Source organism: Xenopus laevis, chromosome 9_10L, assembly GCF_017654675.1.
Source record: "Xenopus laevis strain J_2021 chromosome 9_10L, Xenopus_laevis_v10.1, whole genome shotgun sequence".
NCBI lineage: Eukaryota > Metazoa > Chordata > Amphibia > Anura > Pipidae > Xenopus > Xenopus laevis.
The window spans coordinates 53762909-53789528 of NC_054387.1; the positions used below are offsets into that span (position 1 = coordinate 53762909).

The 26620-nt window shown below is 41.6% G+C and overlaps 1 protein-coding gene across 4 annotated transcripts in view; it reads right to left on the reverse strand.

The window, feature by feature from the left end:
• The window catches only part of LOC108701206 (centrosomal protein of 112 kDa-like), a 125716-nt gene that overhangs the window by 15822 nt on the left and 83274 nt on the right, over positions 1 to 26620 (reverse strand). For all 4 annotated transcript variants that reach the window (XM_018235520.2, XM_041576925.1, XM_018235517.2 and 1 more), the window contains 3 exons: positions 15849 to 16079; positions 10475 to 10537; positions 5609 to 5758 (listed from right to left, as the gene is read on the reverse strand). In XM_018235520.2, coding sequence (XP_018091009.1) covers positions 5609 to 5758; positions 10475 to 10537; positions 15849 to 16079 — 444 coding nt within the window. The remainder of the gene's footprint in view (positions 1 to 5608; positions 5759 to 10474; positions 10538 to 15848; positions 16080 to 26620) is intronic.

A 26620-nucleotide genomic window follows, 5' to 3' on the forward strand; every position in this document is an offset into this window, starting at 1 on the left:
CCAACACTGCTCAACTACATACCAGTCATTACCCTATAATATATCATTCTAGTTTTGTCCTGCGCTTCCAATCTAATGACCTGGTTACCCAACACTTCACATATTTGGATTATATAAATTTCTCTCCTAAACTAACCACAGAATTTGCTTCTTGCCATAAAAATGCAGATAGTCAGTCTATTGCAGATCTGACTCTTGTCCATGCAGAGTATTCTTTCTGCTCTGCAGTGTTTCAGGAGAGTATGGCTTCCTCTGCTGAGTTCTGACAAAGTCAATGTCACATTAATTTAGACATTACTTTAGATGTCATTTAAAGTAGAGAAGAAATCCCGTGGCAGCACAGACTAAGTATTTCTGACAGAGGTGGGACAACATTTGGTTTCTAATTCAAAAGCTATCTTCATTTTGACACTGATCCACCAAATGGAATGTTCTTTTATATTATGCGCTTCTACTCTCTCCTAGGGCACACTATTTATATCAAATGCAACTGCTAAAATAAGGATGGTCTAATTTTGTAATAAAGGACACAAGACCTATGCAAAATGCGGATGGAGAGATAAGCCAATATAAAGTATAAACCAGTAACCGATAATTCCCTCCCCAATGAAAAGGAAACAAACGGTGCAAGCTGGAGAGGAAATCAGATTATACTGGAAAGGCAGAGAGAGTTGGGAGCTTTGCAGGAAAATGTTTATCAAACGGTGAATTCCTTTTAACACGGCGGCAGAAAGAGAATTAGCCTCCAAAGAAAGGAAGCCAATAGGATAGGGAAGATTACTGGGAACGCTCAGGCTTTGAAGTGAGAGAATTTAGCACAAGGCAGAGAGCTTGCATCTTGTAGGCATATTAGGATGTGACTAGGAAGTAAATCACACACAGTTATTTAGCAGTAGCACATCTGTGCGCAACACAAGCCTGGGTTTAATCTTTTATGGCCGGATAACAACTGCCTATAAGTCTCCAGGTGTACAGATCCATCACATGGAAATCTGGGCCCAAGAATGGGGAGGCCGTCATGGACAGGGCAAATAAAATACAGAACAACTGTACATTCAGTGGGAGATGGAAAGATAAAAGGGAGACGAAAGCAGGGGATGGGGGCTAGAGTAACAGGTGGGAGGAAGAAGGCATTTGGAACATGGGGGGCAATAAAAAAGGATCTGAAACAGAACAAGGAGAAATCAGGATATAGAGGAGCAACAAAGATATCATGGAGATGGTGGGTAAAGTGACAAATTGGTCTGAAAGGAGTACAAGCTATGGTGGGGCAGATACTGCAGGTAGTAGATACAGAGGATAGTGAGATATTTATGAGGGGAGAAAAACTGAGATATGGGGGGAGGAAACAGAGGAAAATTTAAATATGGCAGATAAATAGAGAAGAGAGGAGATTTGTGTGTCTCTCTGGCCAATCCAACAGCATTCAGGCACTACTAGTCACACTGTGCTGCCATACCTGGGACATCTGTGCTACAGTTTCAATCCCCAAACTCAACGATAACCTGCATATTGTGCTGTGCTCCAGTGACAGGGGCATGTGTCACTGACAGTGAAAACCAGAACATAGGAAACTTTAGTGCTGTGTTAGCTAGTAACATATAGTCTGCTGTACATCGCTTTTGGCCAGACTATTATATATTAGTATCTCTGATGGGCTCCTGCAATGCTTTTACCTAAGAATGTTATTTAGATAGGGCAATTAAGTAGGGAATTATATAGGGAATTCTTTTAGGGTGGATACATAAGGCAATTTCAGGTGCCAAGCAGGACACCTGGCCAGTTTCAAGTCACTCTTAGAGTGAAAAGGTTAAAATTCAAAAGAAATCACAATCTTTCAAAAGTAAGACTAAAAAAAAGAGCTGAGAGGCAGATACTTGGCCCTTTGCTTTTGTACATTTAATCTCTTGTTGGCAGTAACGGCAAACACAGGGAAGACTGAGAGCGTAGGAAGAACTCTGCTCTGACAGAGTCTTTGGAATGTGAGAGGCACTTTCAGAGTCAGACCAGTCCATCTGGCCAGCATATTCATCAATAAATGATAATGTGGAAGCGCCCGGCCGGCCGTAGAAAGGCTTAGAGAATGGGTAAAGTGCCACTAGAGACAGAATTCCCCCATTTATTGACAATCGAAAGATTGATTTATCAGACAGTGTGTGAAGAGAAAGAAGTGGGATGTGAAACTGAGTGTAAGATTCCCTGGGAGGATCCAGTAACACAGGAATGTGGCTTTGGGTGATGTAACTGTAGCACAGAAGGTAAAACCATTTGCCAGCTGCTGCTAGGAATGATAGGATACTTCCTCCTGAGGAGGAAACAGACCAAACTGTCATGAGAATGAAGGGGATCAGCAGCTGCAGTGACAACCCCAACAGCTCAGCCCTAGGTACTGGTGAGGAGGAAGCCACGGACATAGTATTTACTGGTGGGTCACTCAAGCTCAGCATCATGGCTTAATCAATCCTACAGTATGTACTCCTCTAAACATATATGACAGGTGTTACAATGCCAGAGTTGAATAAATAACATGCAATAAACAGGGGGTGAATGGCCTTGGCTCTCTGTAAATAATGGGGGCTCACAGTGAAGTATCTGTACATGATCAAAGGTAAAGCAGGACAGGATGGCAGCAGTAAGACATGATGGAGACAGTAGAGCTTGTGACAGTATAGTAAGATGAATACAATATAGCACAATAGGATGCCAGCAATAAGGTAAGATGGAAACTGTAGGACAGTATGGCTGCACTAGGGTTAGATGGAAACAGCAGAGTATGATTGCAGCAGTAATGCAAGATGGAGACAGAAAAGCAAGATGGTAACTATATGGCAAGGAGGACCTAATGTTTCCATCTTGTCCTACTGTCACTATGCTTTACTACTGCGTCAGTAGGTGCAAGATGGTGACGGCAGGTGAGTGACTAGCTGGTGTGTGACTGCATGCTTTGCTAGGTGCTGGGATTCCTGCCCCATCATTCCATCTGTTAATACAGGTTTCAAACCTCAATTCATTTGCAGACAATCATGATCAATGGTGTCCAGTCAATCTAATGCTAACTAAACGGAGGCAAATTCTCCTCCACATGGTGAATGATGGTTATAATAAATGTGATTTTCTGGCCAGCGGCGTGTGCTGATATAGCAAACAGAAATAAGGGGGCAGGGCTGCTGCGGCTATAAGCTTTACTCAAGGTTCATAATGTCAGGTTCATTTCAAGAAACATGAAGCGATATGGAAGCAGTTTAGGGGCGGTCTATGGCCCCAGCGGTGAGATCAGGTTACAAAAAGCTTCACAGGCAGATTCTCCCATTACCGACACAGGGAAGTGGCTGCAACTCTCTGGACTCACTTAGCTCAATGATTGCCTGGAATGACGGATAGCGCCAGTCCAATTAAATACAAACACCAAAGTCTGTTTACGCAAAGTGTATTTGAGTTTCCCTTCAGTCAATATTAGTGAACCACCAGCATTTACTTGGAAAACATGACCATCTCAACCACCGTGATCTATTATATGCCTGTGCCCATGCAGCCCTCCCCCTGGTGATAGCCGATATGGGCAGGTTGGGCACTGCTATATAAGAGATCTAAACATGCCAATTCCACTTCTGAGTTGGAACAGGGTGGGTTAGGATTGAGGTGTGCATTTGTGGCAGGCAGGTATTTTTCAACGTCACCTTGAACGGGTGGGAAAATGGAGCTCAAAGTTTCCTCACAAAGCACCTTCAGGCATCTTTTTTTCCCCACTGGCAACATTGCAAGTGGGAAAGCATTTGAAGGAGTTTAGTTGCCTGTGATATAGGCAGATTTACCACGGACAACTAATCTTTACATGTGCCATCACCCTAACACATCCCATCCAAGCCTGTGCCAAACCTCTTCTACTTTATGGCCCTTTATGATGAGATCACTACAGCATTTGGACACTAGCAAGGAAATGTCTCGTACATAAATAGAACATTAATAAGAACATAAGCAAACAATAGAGGATAACAGGGATTGAATAATACAGCTATTTATATTCTGACCACACCAAACTGGTCCAGGAACAGACAAACGCCCAATATGGTATAATAAAAAAAAATGATCCCTGAATTTCACAATGAAAACCATCTGGGGGTTTGGGAAACTTGACTTAAAGGCAAAACATGATCTGGCCTAAATGCAGACGTTGGTTTGGGGAGCTATAAATAGCTCCTGAGAGCTGAATATGCAGCAGTTTATTAAGAGCCTCCCCAAAAGACGTCAAAGGATGATCTGGCTCCAGTGTGGGGGCATTTAGGCTGTGTGGTGACATAAGCAAATCCTACTTGTCTCACAGGGGCTGTAAAGCTCAACTCCTGGTAAATGTCTCAGAGGGGTTGTAAAATGCAGCCCCAGGTAATTGGCTATGCCTGTGTTAGGAGAGCGGATGCATTATACAGAGACAAGTGTCCTTTACTAAGCAATGTAAGGAAAGCAGATCTAAGCATCTTGGGAAAGCATTTCCCTTACACCACTTCATTCTTCTGGTTGCACCAGAACCCGCAACGACAGTGGAGAGAAGAACAAGGAGGGAGACTGCTCCACTCCAAAAGACATGACGCACTATAAAGGCCTGGGGAGGACTTTATTTTTGCTTTCTACAAAGAGCAATTTGTCATTTCCTGCAGAGACAAAAATACAAAATTTATTAAGACCCCTTGTGGGGTCCGGGGTCTGTAAGTTGGATGAGATGCATGTGTGTGTGTGGGAAAGACAACTTGACTGGGAGATTTCTCGCCGCAAGAAAATCAGCTTGTTATTCACACGTGGCATTCACAAAGCCCTCAATCAACATACATGGTTGGGTGGTGGGTGCTCCAATACTGCAAACCAATCAAGTCAATGCTGCTATGGTACTCATCAAGTATGGGAGAAGGAGACTCTTCCAGCCATAAATATTATGTTTGATTTCCCAAGACTTGCCGTTGTGTTTCATTAGTCTACTGAAGCCCTACTACAGCACAATTCTGGTGGTTCGTGGCAGGTCTTGGGCAAGCAAAACTCATTGCTTGGCACACTAACCCTCAGTAGAAACTGTGATGGCTCAATGAACAGGCCAAAGACCTCAACTGGGTTCCTTTATTTTAGAGGCACTAAAAACAATGGTGTTTTTGGGGTTAAACCAATACAATAGCTAGCGTGCACAAAAATTATTTGTGATAAACTGTTGAGTTAGGTTCATACTTCTTTCATAGTCTCTTCAAACTAATGAGCATGGTCCCTTGCACAGCTTGCTTTTTAGGCACAACTGATTCATTGAACAGAAGGGGGTGCTCTTTCCTCAGAGCCACTGAAGTAGTTTAGTTGAGTTGGCAACTTCCAACTTCTTTGAGACAGTCCTGGTTCTACTGGGAATCTCTCTCTCTTACGGACACATTACACATTGACCCTTAATACTCCACAATCAAGCATTCAGGCAAGGCTTCTTGTTCACATTTCCTTGTAATGAAGCCCTTCATTGACTTGTAGGATTTGCTCATTTCCCTTGCAGTGTAGAAATATATGGTAATAATAAATAGAAGTGACACTCTAGTGATGCTGGAAGATGGCAGGCCCCAGAGTTGTCATGCATAAGAAGTAATACCTTTATAGCTTTCTTGTTGTCTTTAATCAGCTGCCTCTTCTCTTCCTCGTGCCTCTGAGTTGCCTCCTGTAACCTCCGATCCATAATGAATTGCTGCCGGTTGTTCTCCTCTCGGCCCGATGAGATGGACAACTGGAGCTCATTCACCATCTATGGACAAGAACACTGGTTAAAGGTTCTGCCAATCAGCTTGTTTGTTTCTGTTAATAACCTTCCCTTCAGCTGGACAATAATGGGGTTTCACTATTTAAACTGGGGTCAATCTCCCACAGCCAAATATCCTTCTCTTCTTGGATAATTCTAAGCTACTTAAAATGACCTTTCTCTATTTTCTGCACTACTGGTTTTGACTCTTGAAACAATGTAGCAGAAGCTGATTAGCGGACCTGTAGTTAAACTGATATCTAAAGAGAAAGAACAGGTTAATTAATATTTGTAGGAACGTTGCTTAGAATATTTTCTTTTCATTACGTAATAAACTGCTTTTGGGTATAGTTCACCTTTACTGGGCCTTTACTCAAACCAAATCCTTAAAGGGATTCTTTCACGTGTTTTTTTTTAACTTTTGATATGTTATAGAATGGCCAGTTCTTAGCAACTTTTAAATTGGTCTTCATTATTTATAGTTTTTAAATGATTTGCCTTCTTCTCCTGACTCTTTCCAGCTTTCAAATGGGGGCCACTGACCCCATCCAAAAAACAAATGCTGTAAGGCTACGCATTTATTGTTGCTACATTTTATTACTCGTGCTTCTATTCAGGCCCTCTCAAACCATTCAAATCAGTGTATGGTTGCTATGGTAATTTGGACTCTTGGAATTGCAAACTGGAGAGCTGCTGAATAAAAAGCTAAATAACTCAAAAACCACAAATAATAAAACATTGGAAACTGTCTCAGAATATCACTCTCTATATCATACTGAAAGTTAACACAAATAACCTCTTTAATAGCACTCCTCCATCAGAATCCTGCATTGAAATCCATTTTTCAAAAGAGCAAACAGATTTTTTTTATATTCAATTTTGAAATCTAACTTGGGGCTAGACAAATTGTTAGTTTCCCAGGTCCCATCAGTCATGCAACTTCAGTGACTCTTCACTGCTGCACTGCAAGTTGGAGTGATATGGCCACTCTTCCTTCACTCCTCCCCCTTCCCAGCAGCCTATCAACAGAACAAAGGGAAGGTAACCATACACTATAACAGCTCCCTGGTAGATATAAAAATTGCATTCAGCAGTAAAAGTCCAAGTACCACTGTGACTCCTCCAGTTACACTGAGTAGGAGAAGCAACAGCTTATCAGAAAGCAGTTCCATTGTTGTTTTTTTAATGAAAGCACAGCATCAGCACAATAACTTGAGATGGCACACCAATATTACAGCAGTCACTTCCAGATTTTACTCTTCCTATTGTTTTGAAATAAAAAATAGTGGTATAAAGGTAATACCTTTATTGCCTAACTAATATAATCATAGCAAGCATTCAGAACATTTTAGTTCCTTTTTCAAGCCGATTACCTTGAAAAAGGAACTAAAATGTTCTGAAAGCTTGCAATGATTAAATTAGCTAGCCAATAAAGGTATCACCTTTATACCACTTTATTTTTTATTTCAAAAGTGTTGCCCTGTAACATTTTTACTGGCTAACACAGTACAACAACTTTACATACTCTTCCTATCCAAATCCCACTAAATGACCCTGTGACATTGACAGTGAGTTGGGGGGGGGGGTGATGGTGATGTGTCAGCTAAGTCTGTCATACCTACGTGGGTGCAAAAAGCTGGAGAGCATTTGAACAAGTGTGATTCTTTCCTAATCTGAGTTATTGGATCTATGCAGGGCAATCCAGGCACTGGGTATAAGAATTGTGGCAAAATGCTCAGGGCAGGCTTATCAGCCAATAAGGAACATGAACGGAGGAGGGATATACTCACGTCATTTTCATTGTATGTAAAGAGTAACCTATAGATCACCAGTTCTATTTACTGAGAGGCCTTGAAGGTATCACAAGAGTATTGGGCAAGTCCTGGTGGTGATCAGAGCATTACTAAGACCTCAAAGACTTAAGCCAGTCAAAGCCAAATGAGAACCATCCAGCTGTGATGTGTAATGAAGCCATCAGGCCCTATTTCTTCTTTTCAAAGGAACATTTAGAATTCTCTTTGAGCAAAGATTAGATAGGAGTTGGACATATTGCAGTGCTGCCGGCCTACGCAATCCTAGGGTAACCAAAAGACCATATGGGCCGACTTAGAAAGGCCATGGCTAATTCTTCCAGCTGGCAGGACAGCAGCATCCTGGGATACAAACAAGAGCTCTGGAACGCAGGGAACTGAGATGGGTCAAAGCCAAAAAAAGAAAAATTGAGTGCCGAGGAAAAGGAATGTTCCTATTTTATGTGCTTTGTTGTGGAAAACAGATTCCACAGAGAGCTTATTACTAGGGAAACAGCAACCAGAGCTCGTGTGTGTGTGAACTGACTCCACTTACACTAAACAGTTTAAAGTGCTATGATTTAGTTATTCCCAAATCTGACCTGGCCACTGTGCCGAAAACCTTGTACCTATTGCAGTCCCAATCCTGATGCAGTCACTGTACAACAACCCTATATATATTTCAGTTCCAATCCTGACTCATCAGTCATGCACCCAATGCAGTTACAAACCTGACCCAATCACTGTGCCGGACCTAGGGTTGCCACCTTTTCTGGAAAAAAATACTGGCCTTCATATATTTATCTTTTTTTCCTATTAATAGCATTGGGATCAACCATCATTTTTACCGGCCAGGACAGTAAAATACTGGCCAGGTGGAAACCCTAGTCGGACCCCTTATAGCTATTGTAGTCATAATCTTGAACCAGTCCCTGTTCTGGAAGCCAAGTACCCATTGAAGTCCCAATCCTGACCTTGTCACTGTGCCAGAACCCTCTTACCTATTGCAGTTAGGGTTGCCATCTGGCCGGTAAAAATGATGGTTTATCACAATGTTATTAATAGGGAAAAAATATACATATATAGGAAGGCTGGTATTTTTTTTTCAGGAAAAGGTGGCAACCCTAATTGCAGTCACAATCCTGACCCAGTAACTGTGCCAGAACCCTTGTAGCTATTGCGGTGTGAGCTTATTACTAGGGAAAACAGCAACCAGAGATGAGCTGACTGCTAACCAGTTCAAGGTGCTATAATTTTGTTATTCTCTTATTTTGCTATTCTCTCTTATTCACTGCTGTGCCAAAAGCCTTGTACCTATTGCAGTGTGAATGTGTATCATGTTACTAGCCAAATTTTTAGCTGGATGCCTTGTATAAAAATAAATGAGTCATTTCTGGTAATTCAAGACAACGCTTGCAATACATGGCATAACACACGTGGCATAGTTGAACACTTGTCATATACAGTAAAGCAACTGCTGAAACTCTGATAAGATTCCCTATTGTAATTTGCCCAGAATTCAGATGGATAAAGTGACTGTATTAAGTGACCCAACTCCTTCTCACACCTGCCTCAAACCATAACCACTTGCCCTAGTAACACCTTGCTTAAAGTACAACCACCCGCACCTATTAACATCCGGTTTAAATGACACCCTCCTACTCATCTCCACACCTGGCTGAAACCACACTTACCAGTGGTATGTAAGAGGTCCACACCAGCAGGATCCACTCTAGCTATGACTGTGCCATGAGTGGGGTTGGGACCACAAGTTCCATAAAACCCCCAGTTGGCTGAAGCTCTAAGTGGGCAAATTTGCAAATATGGAGGGTCGGGAGCAGCTCTCGCCATGAACTTCTAGAAAAACAGCTAATTGTTTATTTTGTATGAAGTTCAGAGAGATAATTTGCTTGAAGCGCAGCCCCGTGTCGGTGTCAGATAAGTATGGGGCTGACAGCTGTTCCACTACATGACATGACCCCCCCCCAATGCTTAATTGCATCAGACCAGGCAATTTTAATACAACCAATTCACTGCCAGTGGGCTGTATCTTTCCTCACTCACCTTTCTGATCAGTGCACACCAAATATCTAAGATACAGTGGTCTGTTCCCCTTTTCCCTGCCATAGACTTGCAACTCGGTTCTGATGAAATAGGAGGGCTAAAATAGGACTGTTCTGGTTGAAACAAAGGGAAAGGTGTTCATAGGGCCTTTCAGATATAGTTAAGATAGTGGGGATACAAGCTGCCCGCAGATGCCATATGAGGAATTATCTAATAGTTAGTTCCTTTAGACCAATGATCCCCAACCAGTGGCTTGTGAGAAACATGCTGCTCCCAGTGGCCTCAAAGCAGGTGCTTATTTTTGAACTTAAGAGGCAAGTTTTGGTACAGAAAAACCAGGTTTACTGCCAAACCTGTAGGCTGCCACCGTAACTACAACATAACCAAACAAAACCCTTATTTGCATCCCCAGGAACATTTCTCATGCATGTGTTGTTCTTCAACTCTTTTTATATTTGAATGTGGCTCATAGGTAAAAAAAAAAAAAAAAAGGTTGGGGGCCCCCGCTCTAGACCAAGTTTGCAATTTACTGACCAGTGTATGGGGCCCACTGATGGCCCTGCCTGACGCATATCGGGGATAAAATCTGGTCACATATTGACCGTTATAATCCTTCTAGACTAGGAGTACTTAGGCCCATTGATAGATATCTATGGGGTTAAGATAATGGTGGTGATTTGGAACGTAGGTACTGTATATGGGAGTAGGCTCTATGGTGAGATGTTGGGTGGGATGATATATTGGGGATGAATAAATTGGTGATGGCGACTCCATTCCTGGGAGGGCACAGAGGAATTACACTCGAGTTCTGGACAGCCATGATGTGGTGCAGGGGTGTGTACAGTTACCCCAGCGTTCTCTCCCATACCTGCATGGATTTGGCCAGCTTGTCGCTGTACTCCTTCTCAATGTGCTTGAATCTGCTGTTGGCCTGCATAGAAGAGAGAGAGGGAAAGATTAGTGGGATGAAGAACAGGCAGAGACACTTTGCTAGTGACCTCTGTGTTTGGCACCTCATCTGCATGCCGGAGTCACCGGGCTGCCAGCCAATTCCAACGCCCTCTCTCTGGCAGCCAGAAAAGCAGGACGGCTGCTCTTTGATCTCCTTACAACTATTCATTACATGAAAGGAGGGGGGGGGAGAGGGAGCGAAATGGTCTCTGCTGCCAATTAGAAGGGAAAACAAAGCCCCGTGTGGACAGAAGGGAAGGAGAGAGGCTTTATCAGAATGACTTCATCTGGCTTAGAAGGAATGAGCCGAGGGGGAACATATGGGTTGGAGGATCAGATAAACACCAATCACTTCTCTGGCTTCAAGGGAACATACAGCAATGTATCATATAAGCTGCACCCTCCTCACCATCCCTAATAGCTCACTTGCACCAGGTCTGGTTATTCCCACTGTTGCCCCCTTTGCATTTTAAATGCCCCATGTTTAGTCCCCTTGTTAAACCAATCACACACTTCTCTAAGCAGCAGTGCTGTCACTATAAATAAGCTTTGATTCTAACAGGACTGGACAGAATCGATGCTACAGGAAAGAGAGATAAACAAATGAGTGCCAAGTTTTGACCAACCCACCTCTTTAAAAAGGCCGTCAATGAATGAAGCAGCATATCAGGCAGCCTCATGGTTGGAAAGAGAGAGAGAGACTGGAGTGGGACAGAACCCTGATAACTTTTCCTGGTGGCGTACAAACTGCATTACTATATAACCCTACATTCATTAAAACTAGACATGTTTTAGCCCAAAGAAAGATCATTTTAACCGCTAAATATTTCCACTAAAGCAGTACCTCGTAACCGATGGGTCGGGACTCGAGATTGGGTCTCCATGCTTTTTAAAGGTGGGGAATAGAATAATAGAATGAAACATCCTGCTAAAATAGGTAAAAGTAACTAGTTTTTTTAAAAAAAGAAGAGGTGCATCAGTCTGTGGACCCAAATCATGTTACTGTTACTTTTCCTTTAATTCTAAACCAGTGTCATTAAACAAATAGAAAGGGAAAAGAAAAAGAACAATGATTTACTTGCCCTTGTGTAACTTGACTTACCCCCGTGCCAAGCCTCAATCACTAAAACTCAGCCCTGAAGCTGCACAGAACAGGGGTAAAACAGCAAAATATTAGGCCATGATACCAAATCCAAATAGGATTCTATACCTGTATGGGCGGGCCTGGCCGTGCTGTGTTTCCTGGATTTTCTTTTTAACCTTTGGGCACTAATTTTTATTAATTTTTTCTTGGGGGGCCCTGGCCTCTGATGTTTTTTTGTTTTTAGATCGGGGGGCCCTGGACACAAATGTTTTTTTTTTTAACTTGGGGGGGGGGGGTGGCCACCAAGGGTTTTTTTTTCTTGTACTGGTTAACTTGTAGGGGGGCCATGTTTTTTATTTCTTGTAGGCGAGCCCAGAAAATGTTGTTGTACAGGGCCCCGCAAATTCTGATGAAGGGAATGTACAAAAGACTCCAGAATGGAGAATGTGTATTAGAAGGCAGACTCTTTTTTCCTAAATCTGATTTTCTGAGAGTAAAACCTTCGATCGTCTCCCCCCAACCCCCTGATTCTTGCAGTGTATAATCTGTGAGCCAAAATCATGGGATTTGCTGTATCTCTGCACAGGAGCTGCAGCTGGCACATTTACGCAAGTCGGCAGGTGTAAATGAGAGGGGGAACTATGGTTCTGGGCAGCAGGACAGGCAAATGGACTGAGCTGTATACATAGGGCTTATATAGAACACTGCCTTATTTATTGCTGGGAACCTAGGTTTGATTCTCCAGGGAGTTTCACTGGCTTTAGAGTCAGATTGACAATAACCTTCCCTAAAAGTATTAAAAGGAAAGAAGAACAAGAACTCTGGATACTCTGGCATCCAACACACATCTGGCAACTCTTGGAATTCACTAAATCAGTTTGGGGATCATCTCTTAATGTCTTTAATTCTCACGCCATGAGCCAACATCATACACACACCCTTATTAAAGGCATATTAACACACTAACATGGTAAAATGGCTCAGAAACACTTATCGAGAGCAAATGTGCACTACTTTACAGCAACTTATTGCCCTGGGCCCAAATGAATGCCAGAATTTTGATGCCCAATATGAATAGAGTTTCCCAACTGAGTGGTGTATAGACACCCCAAAATGTAAGTAGCAAATACAAATGTTTGGTCAGTACAAACAAAATGGACTTAAAAACATAATTCTCCTAGGGTGGCAAAATGTTAGGGCAAGTTTTGGGGGTTGAGATACCAGTGTGGAAAGATATAGAAATGGCCATTGTTTGGCGCGCTGGGTACTAGTACTAGTCTGCTCTTCCCCTCCAGTGGAATGCTTTGGGCAAAAAGGCCTGCTGGAGGTTCAGAATTGCCCTTGCTATGGTTTATTTTAAGATTCAAAGACATTCAATTGTTTAGTAATTGCTCCCTGAGATATTATTGCATGGAGGAACATGATCTTATCCTTGATGTGTCCTTGGCACGACACCACTCAGAGCAGTTAGACCCTCTCATGGCATTCACTTTATCACACATATCCCTTACTGAAGCTGTCTTAACCCCTGTTGGGCTGGAGGGCAGCAGGACCAAAGTCGGCCAGATCTCGATCGGATGGGACTAAAAATCCCATCGGATCGTGGCCGCTCTGGTCATTGATGCGGTCCCCCGATCCGAACGCCCGTTCCCATTCGTTAGGATCTGATCATTGGGCCCTAGGGCCCATGATCGGATCAGCCCTATATTGTCCACCTCAAGGTGGGCATATCGGAGAGAGATCCGCTCGTTTGGCGACATCGCCAAACAAGCGGATCTCTCTGTGTATGGCCACCTTAAGAGCCATGTCAGATGACCTATCTGATAGATATCTGTCCATAAATCATATTGGGACAAAGACTGCATCAAATCATTGATATTTGGCCAGCACACTAGAAGGTTGGCCAGTAGAGGAGATTGGTTGAAATGAATGAGTAGTAAATCAGTCTGTTCAGGGAATAGTCTGGGATGTAAGGTTAGGCTTTGCGTCTGGATGGAATGGGGGTATCAGGAGAAGGCCTGATCTGTGCAGTTAATTGTCTGGGATTGCAGCAACTGAAGAACAGTTCAGGTGAGAATCTAAAGATGGCCTACCTATAGCACATAACAATTGTGTTGGGAATTTCACAGCAACTAGGGGAGGAATTGCACCAAATATATCCTATTTTCTCCTTGCTGCTCTCCACAATGGGGCAGGTCAATAAATAGGGGCAAATTTACGAAACGGCGATTTTAGCCTCGTAATGCAATATCACACTTCGTGCAACTTCATCAGACTTTTATTATGTTATAGAACTGCCAATTCTAGCAACTTTTCAATTGGTTTTCATTATATTTTTTTAGAGTTTTATATTTATTTGTCTTTTTCTTCTGACTCTTTGCAGCTTTCAAATGGGCTTCGCTGACTACCTTCTAAAAAACAAATGGTCTGTAAAGCTACAAATGTATTGTTACTTTTTATTACTGATCCTTCTATTCATGCCCTCTCCTATTCATATTCCATTCTCTTATTCAAATCAATATATGGTTGCTAGGGTTATTTGGACCCTAGTTACCATTTTGGTTAAGATGCAAATTGAAGAGCTGCTGAATAAAAGAATCAGAATATCTCAGAATATCACATCATACTAATAGTTATCTCAAAGGTGAACTACCCCTTTAAGGTTTTGAGTTATTTAGCTTTTTATCCAGCTCTCCAGTTAGCAATTTAAGCCGTCTGATTGCTAAGGTCCATATTACCCTAGCAACCATGCATTGATATGAATAAGAAATGGAAATATGAATGGGAGAGGCTTGAATAGACAGATGAGTAATAAAAAAAATAGCAATAACAATACATTTGTAGCCTTACAGAGCATTAGAAGGGGTCAGCAACGCCCATTTGAAGCTGCAAAGAATGAGACGAAAAAGGCAAATAACTATAGAACTATAAAAAATAAATAATGAAGACCAACTGAAAACTTGCTTAGAAATGGCCATCTTAGAACACACTAAAAGTTACCTTAAAGGTGAACCACCCCTTTAATTCACATCCCATACACTTATTTATCAAAATGTATAAGTTCCGTCTCGCCAGACGAATGCTGGCGAAGTTAAAAGTTACAACTTTTAAACATAATGCCACATTAAAATATGAAAAAAACGCCAGTGTTGTCTTTTTTTATGACTTTGGCATTGTCACGGGGGCCTAGCGGCTCCCAACAGGAGTAGTTAGGACCAAGGAGGAAGCTAGAACAGAAGTCCAAGTTCGCAGTATCCAGAAGGGGTCAACAAGAAGTGTAGTGAGAAATAGGCAAAAAGTCCACAAGGCAGGCAGCAAGGACAACAGGGACAAGCAAGGGTCAATAGTCCAGAGTTTAAACAAATAGAGCAGTATAATAACACCCAGGTACACCAGGATTGAAAACTAAAAATAATTGGGCAAAGAACTGTTGCCCTGGGCGTCTTTTATTTTGACAATGCACAGTGTTATAGCGTCAAGCATTTACAAAACCTCCATTTTGGCCGCTGCTGAGCGCTCCTGACAGGCATACAGGTTTTGATGTCACTGACATAAGATTGTTGAGGATGTAGCTTCATCTTATCAATTCGCCAGGTATAATTCTGGCAAAAAGGGTAAAGTAGCGGAAACATTGATGAAACTGAGTGAAAATTCGCCTGGCGAAAGGGTGCATAACTTTGTCAGCATTGAGCTCTTTCGGCAGTGAATTGACCTTTACGCCTTTTAGTAAATTGGCGATGTCCCTGTGAGCCGTTTTGGCGAAATTGGGTTTAAATGGGAGAAACCTGATAATAATGTAGTAAATCGGTCTGTTAGGGGCTATGCCAGCCATAAGTAACACGGTCTGTCTGTTGCAGAGCTAATTGGTTATGTTTTATTACGGCTTTGTCTAAAAAGTGTAAAACACCGATGAATACCACCCTGTTCTTTGTACAACTACACCCTGCCTGGACTTTTCTGAATTGAGGCAGGTCTACGCACCCCAAAATGGAGATCTATGTGGACCACGTGAATATATTACTCTCTGCGTTTGGCAGCAAACAGAGGTTTCAACTCAGAGAGAATGACAAAAATCTTGTTACCCATTTTGGTACCAAAAACAGTGTAATGGCAGAATTGTCAGCAGACTCAAATAACAATGAAGAGAGAATTCCAAAGCAAAGGAGATTGAGAGATCTTTTATGAACAAGTGGCTGTTGGTCCTTACCTTTTCCATTGCCTCCTCCATTTGGGAAGCATGAGCCCTCTGTAGGTCCAGTCTCATGGTCTCCATTTCTGCCTTTAGCTTGCCAATCACCATCTGATGTTCCTGAGATGCTTTCTGCTTCTCCTCATCACGCAGGAGCCCCAGTTCCACCAACTGCTGCTTACGTTGGGAGTTCACCTGGATTAGTTCTTCTTTCAGGTGGTGCACTTGACCCTCCAGCTCCGAGATAATCTGCCATGGCAAACAAGTAACTTCAGTGCTAGTTCTACTCGTTCTGCACAATGGGGTGGGGGTGTAATAATCTCTTGCCTCATGAAATAAATATTAGTTGTAGCAACTTCTCATGAAACATTTTCAATGATTTTTAAGTTTCCACCTGAACATGTCAGACTGGTTAACTAGGGTACTCAGAAAAGTCCTGGTGGATCGAGCGGTGTCATGGTCTTCATCCAAACCCAACCATTTGCCTTTGTAAGCCTATAATATGCCTATTCTGCATTTCTGTATAAGAATATAGAAGAGTATAGGAGTGAAGGATATATACAAGTATATAGATGGTAGAGAATAGGGTATGAGAATAAAGAATAGGTTGGTGAGTGGGCCTAAGGTTTTCTTTTGTGGGTCCCTGCTACCCTAGTCTAACTCCACTGTCTGACCATTGCTAACAGTGTGAAATTGAGTTCTCTGGGGCTACTGCACCACACCCACCTGCCATGATACTACTTTATAGATACCTTGTAAAGTTTCACCTAGAGCTCTGAGTTTAGTTCTACAGACTAGATTGCAAGGGGTTAAAGTAAAAGAGAGAACCAGTAATACCACTTTATAGATGACATATAGGGACAGTAATACGACTTTTTAGATCCTTGGTAAGGTCTCTGGGTTCAGTTCTACAGCACAGTTCTCAAGGGGCCAGGGAGGCAATGAGGGAACTATAAAGTACCTTTCCAGAGGTAGGTTTCACCTAGAGTTCTGTTTGGTTCTCACAGCTGTGCTTGGCTTCAGAAGAAAGGTGAAATGGTTCTTCTAGTGCACCCATCTATTTTGGGGCTGGATTTAATACTCACAGGGTGGCTCTATATAAGGGATACATAGAACGCAAATTTTTTTCTAACCTGACCAAAGCTGTTAATGTTTCCAAATGATTCATAGAGTATCCATTTAGACATTTTGATAAATCTTTTTAGTGGAGGATCAGACATATAGGATCAAAGCCTGATTTACCTGGGTATGTACTAGCTAATAGGGTATGTACAAACTGGCCGATATAAAGTGAGGACCACCTACCAACTCTAGCCATCACCCCATATATGTGCTACTAAGCTGCAGAGTATATTTTATGGATTGGGGGGCCCTGTGCATATAAATAACCAGCACACTAAAGAGGATTTGTTGGACCCTTGGTCTGAATTGACAAGCTTCAGAAGGATGGCAGCAAAAGGCTCTTGGAATTTTGGCTAATGCTGCATCTGCAAGTCCTGAGAAGAGCGGAGTTGCTGGGAAAATATAGTTATATATGTTTAAATATAGCCCCCCCATCCCCCCACTCAGTGATACTGTATGTACGAGTACGAGGCACTTTGTACTGCTAGGCTGATGTCTGAGAGGGATTAATTCCTTTTCATCATAAAACATCATGTGGTTTTGAGCCTCGGACCATCAAACCTTTTTTCTTTAAAGTCCTTGCTTTGATTTTTTTTTCCCCTTTTTTGCATCAATGTATCCAAACCGCGGTTGGGTGGCTGAAAGGAAAGGACAGCATCGTTTTAAGCAAACATGTTCCTGACTTGAAAGCAGCACTGTAATTAAAAAAATGGGCATAAAAGAATGGAAAGGGGGGATAATATTTTTTAATGGTAGTTCAAAGGGCGACAGATGTCAGAGACTTTAAAGAAGCCAGATCACTGGGCAAGGATATGCCATTAAATCCCTTGCTCGAGAGGTGAAGTTGGTTTAATGACAGCTAAAATAAGATCTTGCAGACCTTCCTCTGTTTCTAATTTGACTCACTATTTTCCCCAGAATTAATGGCATGTGATAGCTTGAATGGTTGGTGCTGGATGTGGGCATGCCTGAAAGGAGAAGGAACAGCCTTTAAGGGAGTCCTGCAGAGATTGTCAAGCACTAAGCAAGGATGGCTGGTGTGCAAATGGTGCTAGCCCTTGGTCATATGTTAAGAGCCATCCTAGTACCTACCTGTTTCACAGCAAATGCAATGAGAGTTATCAGTGCTCTTATGCAACAGGCACGAGTGCTTCTAGCCTCCTTTAGCTCATACACAGGGATTCTAGGTAATATCCACCTTACATCAACACACGGCACTCAGTTTTCCTCACAGTAGGTCCGTACTGAGAATTAAAATAGGCCCTGGCAATTTCAGGTACACAGAGGCCCAATCAGCCCACACAGAGGCCCAAACAGCCCTAACAGAGGCCCAAACAGCCCCCAGCAGCCCACTAAATACTGACTTTCTATAGGACTTTATAGCAGCCCCTCTGGCATTTGCCAGAACCCACAGATTCCCAGTCTGGCCCTGCCTCACAGCCAGGGATTCTGGATACTATCCCACTTTACCCAATAATCAAAAGGGAAATCTTACCCTTCAGCACATGCACAAGTCTGAATAAGAAGACAGACACCTGGGAAAGCTAAGTAAGATGGTGGAGCGGTGCTCCCTGATCCAATGCATTTTGTCCCTAAAGGAGCACAAGTCCAAGGGAGAAACAAAGCAGTCACAATATTGTGAAAGAAAAGTGACGCTCCATCTCCTGCAATCTCCTCCTCTAATAGCTGTTCATTTTCTGGCCCTTGTTTATCTTTACGACTACTATGAAGGGTCCCTTGGAAATTAAACCCCTTCACGAAAGGTGTAATGATAGCCGCAACTAATATTGGGGTGTCCTTACTAGCAGGTCTGGACGGAGATTCAAAATAGGCCCTGACATTTCAAGTGCACAAATTCCAAACAGCCCAATTGTCTATATCGCTTTTAAAAAGCAGCCCCTATGGCATTTTACAGCAGCCACTCTGGCATTTCCCAGCATTCACAGATTGCCAGTCTGGGTTTGCTTACTAGTAGGAACTAGAGGGAATGCATTATAAAATAAAACACAGGCAGAATATTGTCATGACGTTCCATGTGAAATCCAGGCGAGCACGGAACCATTTGTATCATATTCTGAAGCATGATTCCAATTAGCTGGGGATTGGCGACAGGGCGCACGCCTAATATGCTTCAATTTGCCAACTCTTTGAACATCTCATGAGCTCATCGGCTCAGGCTTATTTACATTCCCCTCTCTCTGCTGTCACAAAATGTTCTTTTAAATACTTGCCTGAGAATATCAATGGTGTCACTTCCCAGCTTGAGCAAGCTAAAGATGTAATAATGGCCCTCACAAACATTCCGGTAAACACTGTGGGCAATCGTCTCGCTTACACCCTTCTCTGTCAACAAACACTGGCATGAAGTCTAAAGAGGAATTAGCGTCTAATATTTCAGACTTGTCATTGATTCCATTCGCTAAAAAGGAGCCATTAAATCCTTTGTACCAGTGCAAGAGAAATAGGAGGGTTCCCTGCATGGGGATCAAGCAATAGGAATGAATAGAACATTACAAAGCTGAAAGGAGTTATTATATTGATGTATCATATATAATGGTGGCACTTAGGGGCATCAGAAAATGCAAAACACGTCTTGCACATTCTAGTGCAATTATAGTGTACATGGTACAGGTTCACTGTCAGCTCAGAAAGCAGTTTCACAATGCCCCAAATCACCCCAAATACCATGCATTCCATTTCTCTTAAAGGGGTGGTTCTCTTTTGATTCAACTTTTAGTAAGTTACAGATTGGCTAATTCAATTGGTCTTCATTATTTTTTGTTGTATAGTTTTTTTTTTCAATTATTTGCCTTCTTCTTCTGACTCTTTCCAGCTTTCAAACGGGGGTCCACTGACCCCATCAAAAAAATTGCTCTGCAAGGCTACAAATATATTGTTATTGCCGCTTTTTATTACTCAGCTTTCTATGCAGGACCTCTCCTACTTATATTCCAGCCTCTTTTTCAAATTAATGCATGGTTGCTAGGGTAATTGGGATCATAGCAACCAGATTGCTGAAGTTTAAAGCTAGGGAGCTGCTGAATAAAACTTAGTTAAAAAAACTCAAATAAATAAAATAATAAACAATTACAAACACTAAAAGTTAATTAAAATGTGAAAAACTCTTTAAAAAAACTTTAATGTTTGTTTGTATGGTTATTCATCCAAATACAAGACTCCAGAGAGAATAATGTAGAAACTAGCTGGCCTGTAAAAATCCAGCATTGGGTTATTCTAGCACCAGTAAATTACATCAATACTTAGTTGAGCCTCCTTTTACAAATATAACAGCCTCCTATAGCCTGGATTCTGGATGGCGGAATTTTTGACTATTCGTCCATACAAAATGACTCAAGTTCAGTTAAATTTGATGGCTGCTGAGCATGGACAGCCTGCTTTAAATCATCCCATAGATTTTCCATGATATTCAAGTCAGGGGACTGTAACGGCTATTCCAGAATTGTAACAAACATATGTATCTATTGAGGAAATACACGGTGGAGTACATAATTGCTTATGCTTCCCTCCTGCAAACCTCCAGTTAACTAGTTCAGGTGCTGAAGTAGATAGTGAATTAAAACACAACTTTTATTAGTCTCACTTAAAAGATCACGCTACAAAGACACATCATTGGGGATCCTCCTCAATGAAGCTGGACCATGTCCATAAAAATACATACAACTTAAAAACACATAGGATGGATCAGTGGGGAAATAGTGCACTGATATCCAATCAGCCGCTATCACTACAAATATAGTCAGTAATGGGGTATATGTGAATTATACCCCTGCTCTTATCTGTATATATAAACAGGTAATGAGACACCCAGTGTAAATTCTGGTCATTGGTGATTCGGTCTAAAACACCACAAAGAGATGGCACTCCCTCCTAATCACAGAGCAATTATATATTTTAGTAGCCAAAAAGTGTTTGCTCCAAAAAATGGTCAGAAGTCTAGCCAGCCCTCCCAGACCACCCTTCCATTTGTAACCCAGAGTGATTCTGCCTAGCTACGTAGGGAGCAGATGGGAGCTGGTCCCCCACTGTCCACCTATGCCACCCAACGCGTTTCACCGATAAACCGGCTTCTTCAGGGGCATAAGTCCATCCACTTATGCCCCTGAAGAAGCCGGTTTACACTGGGTGTCTCATTACCTGTTTATATATACAGATAAGAGCAGGGGTATAATTCACATATACCCCGTTACTGACTATATTTGTAGTGATAGCGGCTGATTGGATATCAGTGCACTATTTCCCCACTGATCCATCCTATGTGTTTTTAAGTTGTATGTATTTTTATGGACATGGTCCAGCTTCATTGAGGAGGATCCCCAATGATGTGTCTTTGTAGCGTGATCTTTTAAGTGAGACTAATAAAAGTTGTGTTTTAATTCACTATCTACTTCAGCACCTGAACTAGTTAACTGGAGGTTTGCAGGAGGGAAGCATAAGCAATTATGTACTCCACCGTGTATTTCCTCAATAGATACATATGTTTGTTACAATTGTTATAATTTAACTTGCGGGTGCACTGCTACTTTGTTTCAATTTTGGTATTCTAATAACCAGTGGCTATTCCAGAATATTATACTTCTCCATCTGCATAAATGCCTTTGTAGATTTCGAGGTGTGTTTAGGGTCATTGTCTTGTTGGAATATCCAAATCCTGCGTTACTTCAACTTTGTTACTGATGCTTCAACATTATCCTGAAGAATTTGTTGATATTGGGTTAAATTTATCCGAACCTCGACTTTAACAAGGGCCCCAGTCCCTGAACTAGCCACACAGCCCACAGCATGTTCTTCTTCCGCCATGCAAAGCGCTTTTTGTTATGACCAAATAATTCAACTTTTGTCTCATCCGTCCAAAGCACTTTGTTTCAAAATGATTGTGGCTTGTCTAAATGAGCTTTTGCATACAACAAGCGACTCTGTTAGCGGCGTGAGAAATGGCTTCCTCGTCACCCTGCCATACAGATGTTCTTTGTGCAAATTACGCTGAATTGTAGAACAATGTAGACATCTGCAGCAAGATGTTCTTGCAGGACTTTGGAGGTGATCTGTGGGTTGTAACCATTCACAATCCTCTGCATATGCCGCTCCTGTATTTTTCTTGGTCTGCCAGACCTGAGTTTAACAGCAACTGTGCCTGTGGCCTTCCATTTCCTGATTAAATTCCTTACAGTTGAAACTGTCAGTTTAAACCTCTGAGATAGCTTTTTGTAGCTTTTCCCTAAACCATGATACTGAACAATCTTTGTTTTCAGATCTTGCTTTGAGGATCAGAGTTGCTTTCAGGATCCCATGATGTCACTCTTCAGAGGAGGGTCAAACAGAAGCACAGCTTTTGACACCTTAAATAACTTTTCTCATGATTGGACACTCTTGCCTATGAAGTTCAAGGCTTAACTAACTAATCCAACCAATTTGGTGTTGCCAGTAATCAGTATTGAGCAGTTACATGCATTCAAAATTACCCAAATTTTTGCAAAGCCAGTTTTCACATTTGATTTAATTTCATATAACTGAATACTGCTTCACAAAAAATCTTTGTTCAGCAAAAAAAAAGCAGTACTCTATTATGCAGGTTGAGAGGGGTTACCAAACTTTTTGATATGACTGTATGTATATATATATATATATATATATGTATATATATATATATGTATGTATATATATATATATGTATATATATATATGTATATATATATATATGTATATATATATGTATATATATATGTATGTATATATATATATATATGTATATATATATATATATATATATATATATATATATATATATATATATATATATATAGTGAATAAAGTACCCCTTCTTGTAAAATATAAGGGTATTATAAGTTACCGAGGAGTTTCATGACCGTATACAGGTCATGGAACTCCGAGGTAACTTCTAATATCCTCATATTTTGCAACTGAGGGTACTTTATTTATTATAATACACAAGTTTTAGTGAGTCATGTGACAGAAATGACATCAGAACTTACCGCTTATAAAGATATAATTTAAAATATATTCATGGCTTTTGTGTAGATATATATATATATATATATATATATATATATATATATATATATATATATATATATATATATATATATATATACACATAATTTATGCTTATGCTTCGGCTGTGTAGTTAGATCTACTCGAGTCCAAATTACAATAGAAAGACTGTAAAGTAGTGCTCTGAGCAGATAAAGTGTCAGTGTTAATATAATTAATAGATGTGAGAGCAACAGAAACATATTTATTGGTCTCTCTCTTGATCTATAGATCTGATTGGTGTTTATATAAACTCAGCGCTGTGGTGCATCCCAATCTTCTTCATCTCCCAGGAAGTCCTTGCCCATAAGTGGTCAATGCATGTAAGGCACTAATAATAATACTCTGTGAGTGTCCAACTCAAGGCTATGCAGAGACTAACTGGAAGGTGAAGATGTTTGGGGGGAACCCCAGTGTCCAACTAGAGCAGAGGTGTTTTGGTTCAAAGAGGATTGCCTAACAAATTGGCACCTCAAACATCCAGCAACTGCTCTACACCCTAGCTTCATGCACTGTGGCCATAAAGCAGGGGTCCCTAACGACCCCGGGCTGTGCCAAACTGGGGCGCCTCTGGTCCCAGCTACAGTCTATATAATAGCTGCAAAAACAACGAAGAAATATAAGGTCCTAATTACCTACAATACCAGCTCCCTGACTCACAATTGCCATGACAACAGCTGTGTGAAGCCCAGGAAGCTCTCTACTGATCGCGATAAGGACCAAAATACTGTTTGGACAGTTTTTTGGTAGGCCTGAAATGAACGCACACATCTATATCCGTACGGGTCCTCATAAAAATTGTCCTGGTTGAAACTGGTCCATGATGCAAAAAAGGTCGGGGACCACTGCCATAAAGAATGACAACAGAGCAGATTACGGAGGATCTTCAGTATTTTTAACATTACATCATATGTGACCCAAGCAATTTGAATCTATGGATATCACAACTGGTGGATGTCAACCCAATGCTGCTGAATTGCTACTCTTCCAGGGCTGAAATGCATGTCACTTCTCTTAAAAGATGGTGGCTCACATCAATGGTTTTGGAATATGACAGCTGCAGCTGCTGCTAAAAATCTTTCAATTACAAAACTTCCCATACATTGTAGGATTGAATTTTTCAGGATGTATAATTAGTGATGTATAATTAGAAATAAATGGTACCAGCACCAGGTACTAGGGGGTTTTAAGTCAAATAGAGAATTCCAACCAGGCTGCTCAATGCAGCCTGGTTATCAGGGATTTTTTGAAAACACGCATGTGTTGCTACAGGGGTCAACAAGCCATTGATGTGAAGGAGGTGAAAGAAATTTAAAAAAAAAAAGAATTCCAGAAAAATGCAGATTTGAATCTCTTTGACAGTTTCCATGATGAGCACCGAGACAGAAGATCTTTGAAAAAAAGACAAGTTTGATCTTAAAAGGGAAAGGCATTTTCTGTGATTTTGCAGTTTCCATGGCAACGGCATATTCAGGTGGCGAGATGGGGCCTCTTATTTATTTATTTCCCACACAGGAGAGAAACAGACCGCAGGCTTCAGTGGCACACACAGAATATCTTATACCCTTCCACTTTCTAACCTACAGCTCTTGTGAAAATCTCCCAAAATCCTCAGTGAATTGCTCCTCCAAAGGGTGCGATCAGTCACATGAAGGGGCCAACAAAGTGGGTAGCCAGCAGCCCAGTCACCATATGGAGACAATTTGGCACAGGGCTTGTAAATTGTGCATTAAATGTCATCCTTGCGCTTTAGCTTCCTATCATTATCTATTCCACCCTCCAAAACATCTCTGCTGTTTTCCTTAGTGGTCCTTACAGGTCTGAACTGGCACAGTTTTGCCATAAAGCAACTAAAGATGGAACACATGATCCTTGACAGGAACCTTCATATAAGCAGAAAACCAAAACAACTTCCAGACTGCACAATTAAAGGAAATGTCCAATCCACGGGGGTGCGAAATGTTAAGGAACCCCAAAGGATTGTAATGAATGACCCGATACCCCGGGCTGGTGCTCCTGTTAGCACATAACTGCAACATGTAAATCACTGTTTCCATGGATGAAGTGCAAAAAATTGTCTAGTGCTGCAGAAATCGTGTTTAATTGTGGTTGCAAATAAAGGCTCCATACATGGGTCAACAAGTGTATGCTCTCTGACTGGCCTATGGGATACCCTTCTTATTGTTCAAGTTGTTTGTGCAAAAAGCAGGAATGTTTGGAACAGCAGGAAGTGAACAAGACCAGCAGCTTCACTTCTGCTTCCACCAATATACCATGAACTGGCTCAACATGGTGCTTCAGCAGATATGATTTTCAAACCTGCCATGTTCCTAAACTGACCATAGTACATGGATATTGTCTGGGACTGGTGGGTCACAACAGACAGACCTGTAAACCTTAATTTGCATATTTAAATCAGAAGGAAATAATTGCATCATGTGAAAGGGAAATTGTCACCTTTGGTGTCCTGTAGTTCGTTTATTGCATCATATGATGTTTATCTTTCAGCAGAACGGAGATCAAACTATAATTCAAATCCCGTAAAGAGCGGTCTCAGATATGGCCAAATCCCAAACCTGGATTAGGTGCATCCCTAATCCAAACAACTGGCACAGATGCAGAACCGAGCTTCATGTGCAAAACCAGCTGTTTCTCAACAAGTGTTGTGGTTCTTTTTAAAGCACTGATCCAGCTGGCAGTATTCTGTGGTCACTTCAATGCTAAAGCTGCAAACTGCTCCCTGTCCAATGTCCAGTGTGCCCTTTTCATTACACCAATTGGATAATTAACAGAGAGGCAAAAGCTAAATAGCACCAAATCCACCTGCCCTCCAACTCAGTGTCCTTACCTGTACATCAGTGATCTTTCAGTGGATCTGTATCACTATTAAATAACCACTGACCAGCCAACATAACTACATGCATTGGCCTGGAAGCAGACAAATGTAGACTGTTATGTTTCTATGCCAAAATATTCCCTAAATTAACAACAGAAAAGAAATGTCCATTGGCAATGGCACATTCATTTGTGGGGCAGTACCACACACGAGGTGCAGAAATGAAACATCTTGAGAAGCAAAAACCAATTACCTTGTTCCCCCAGGGATTGCCCCCCCCCTTCCCATACAAAGCTTGTTTGTGGTGTATGTTCAAATAAAGGCCAATTCCCCACTACACAGAGCAGATCATCACCCTGACGCCTCGTACAGATGGAGTAACTAATATTAGAAAGGCTACGGCAGGAACCATGAAAGCGCCTCATTCGCTTCCGAGGTTCTGTATTCAGATTGGCAGCTGGGTGCCCCAAGGCAATATAAACGGCCACGTCTTCCAAAGCTTTGAATAACATTTGTTTAATTGACAAATGCAGGGAACTGTAAAATGTCGGAATCATTTTCCTTTTGTCCAGTATAAGAGAATGTTCAGTAGGAGAGAGGGGGTCTCAGGGCAGTGCTTTCATGGGTTCCTGGGGGGAATGAGGGGAATTGGCAGAAACAGAATGGGAAGCTGTAAATGTAGATAACATTGTGTATCCTGGGTACGTGATAGAGAGAAATGGGCCTCACGGCATGCAGCACTCTAAGACCAATATATAAAGAA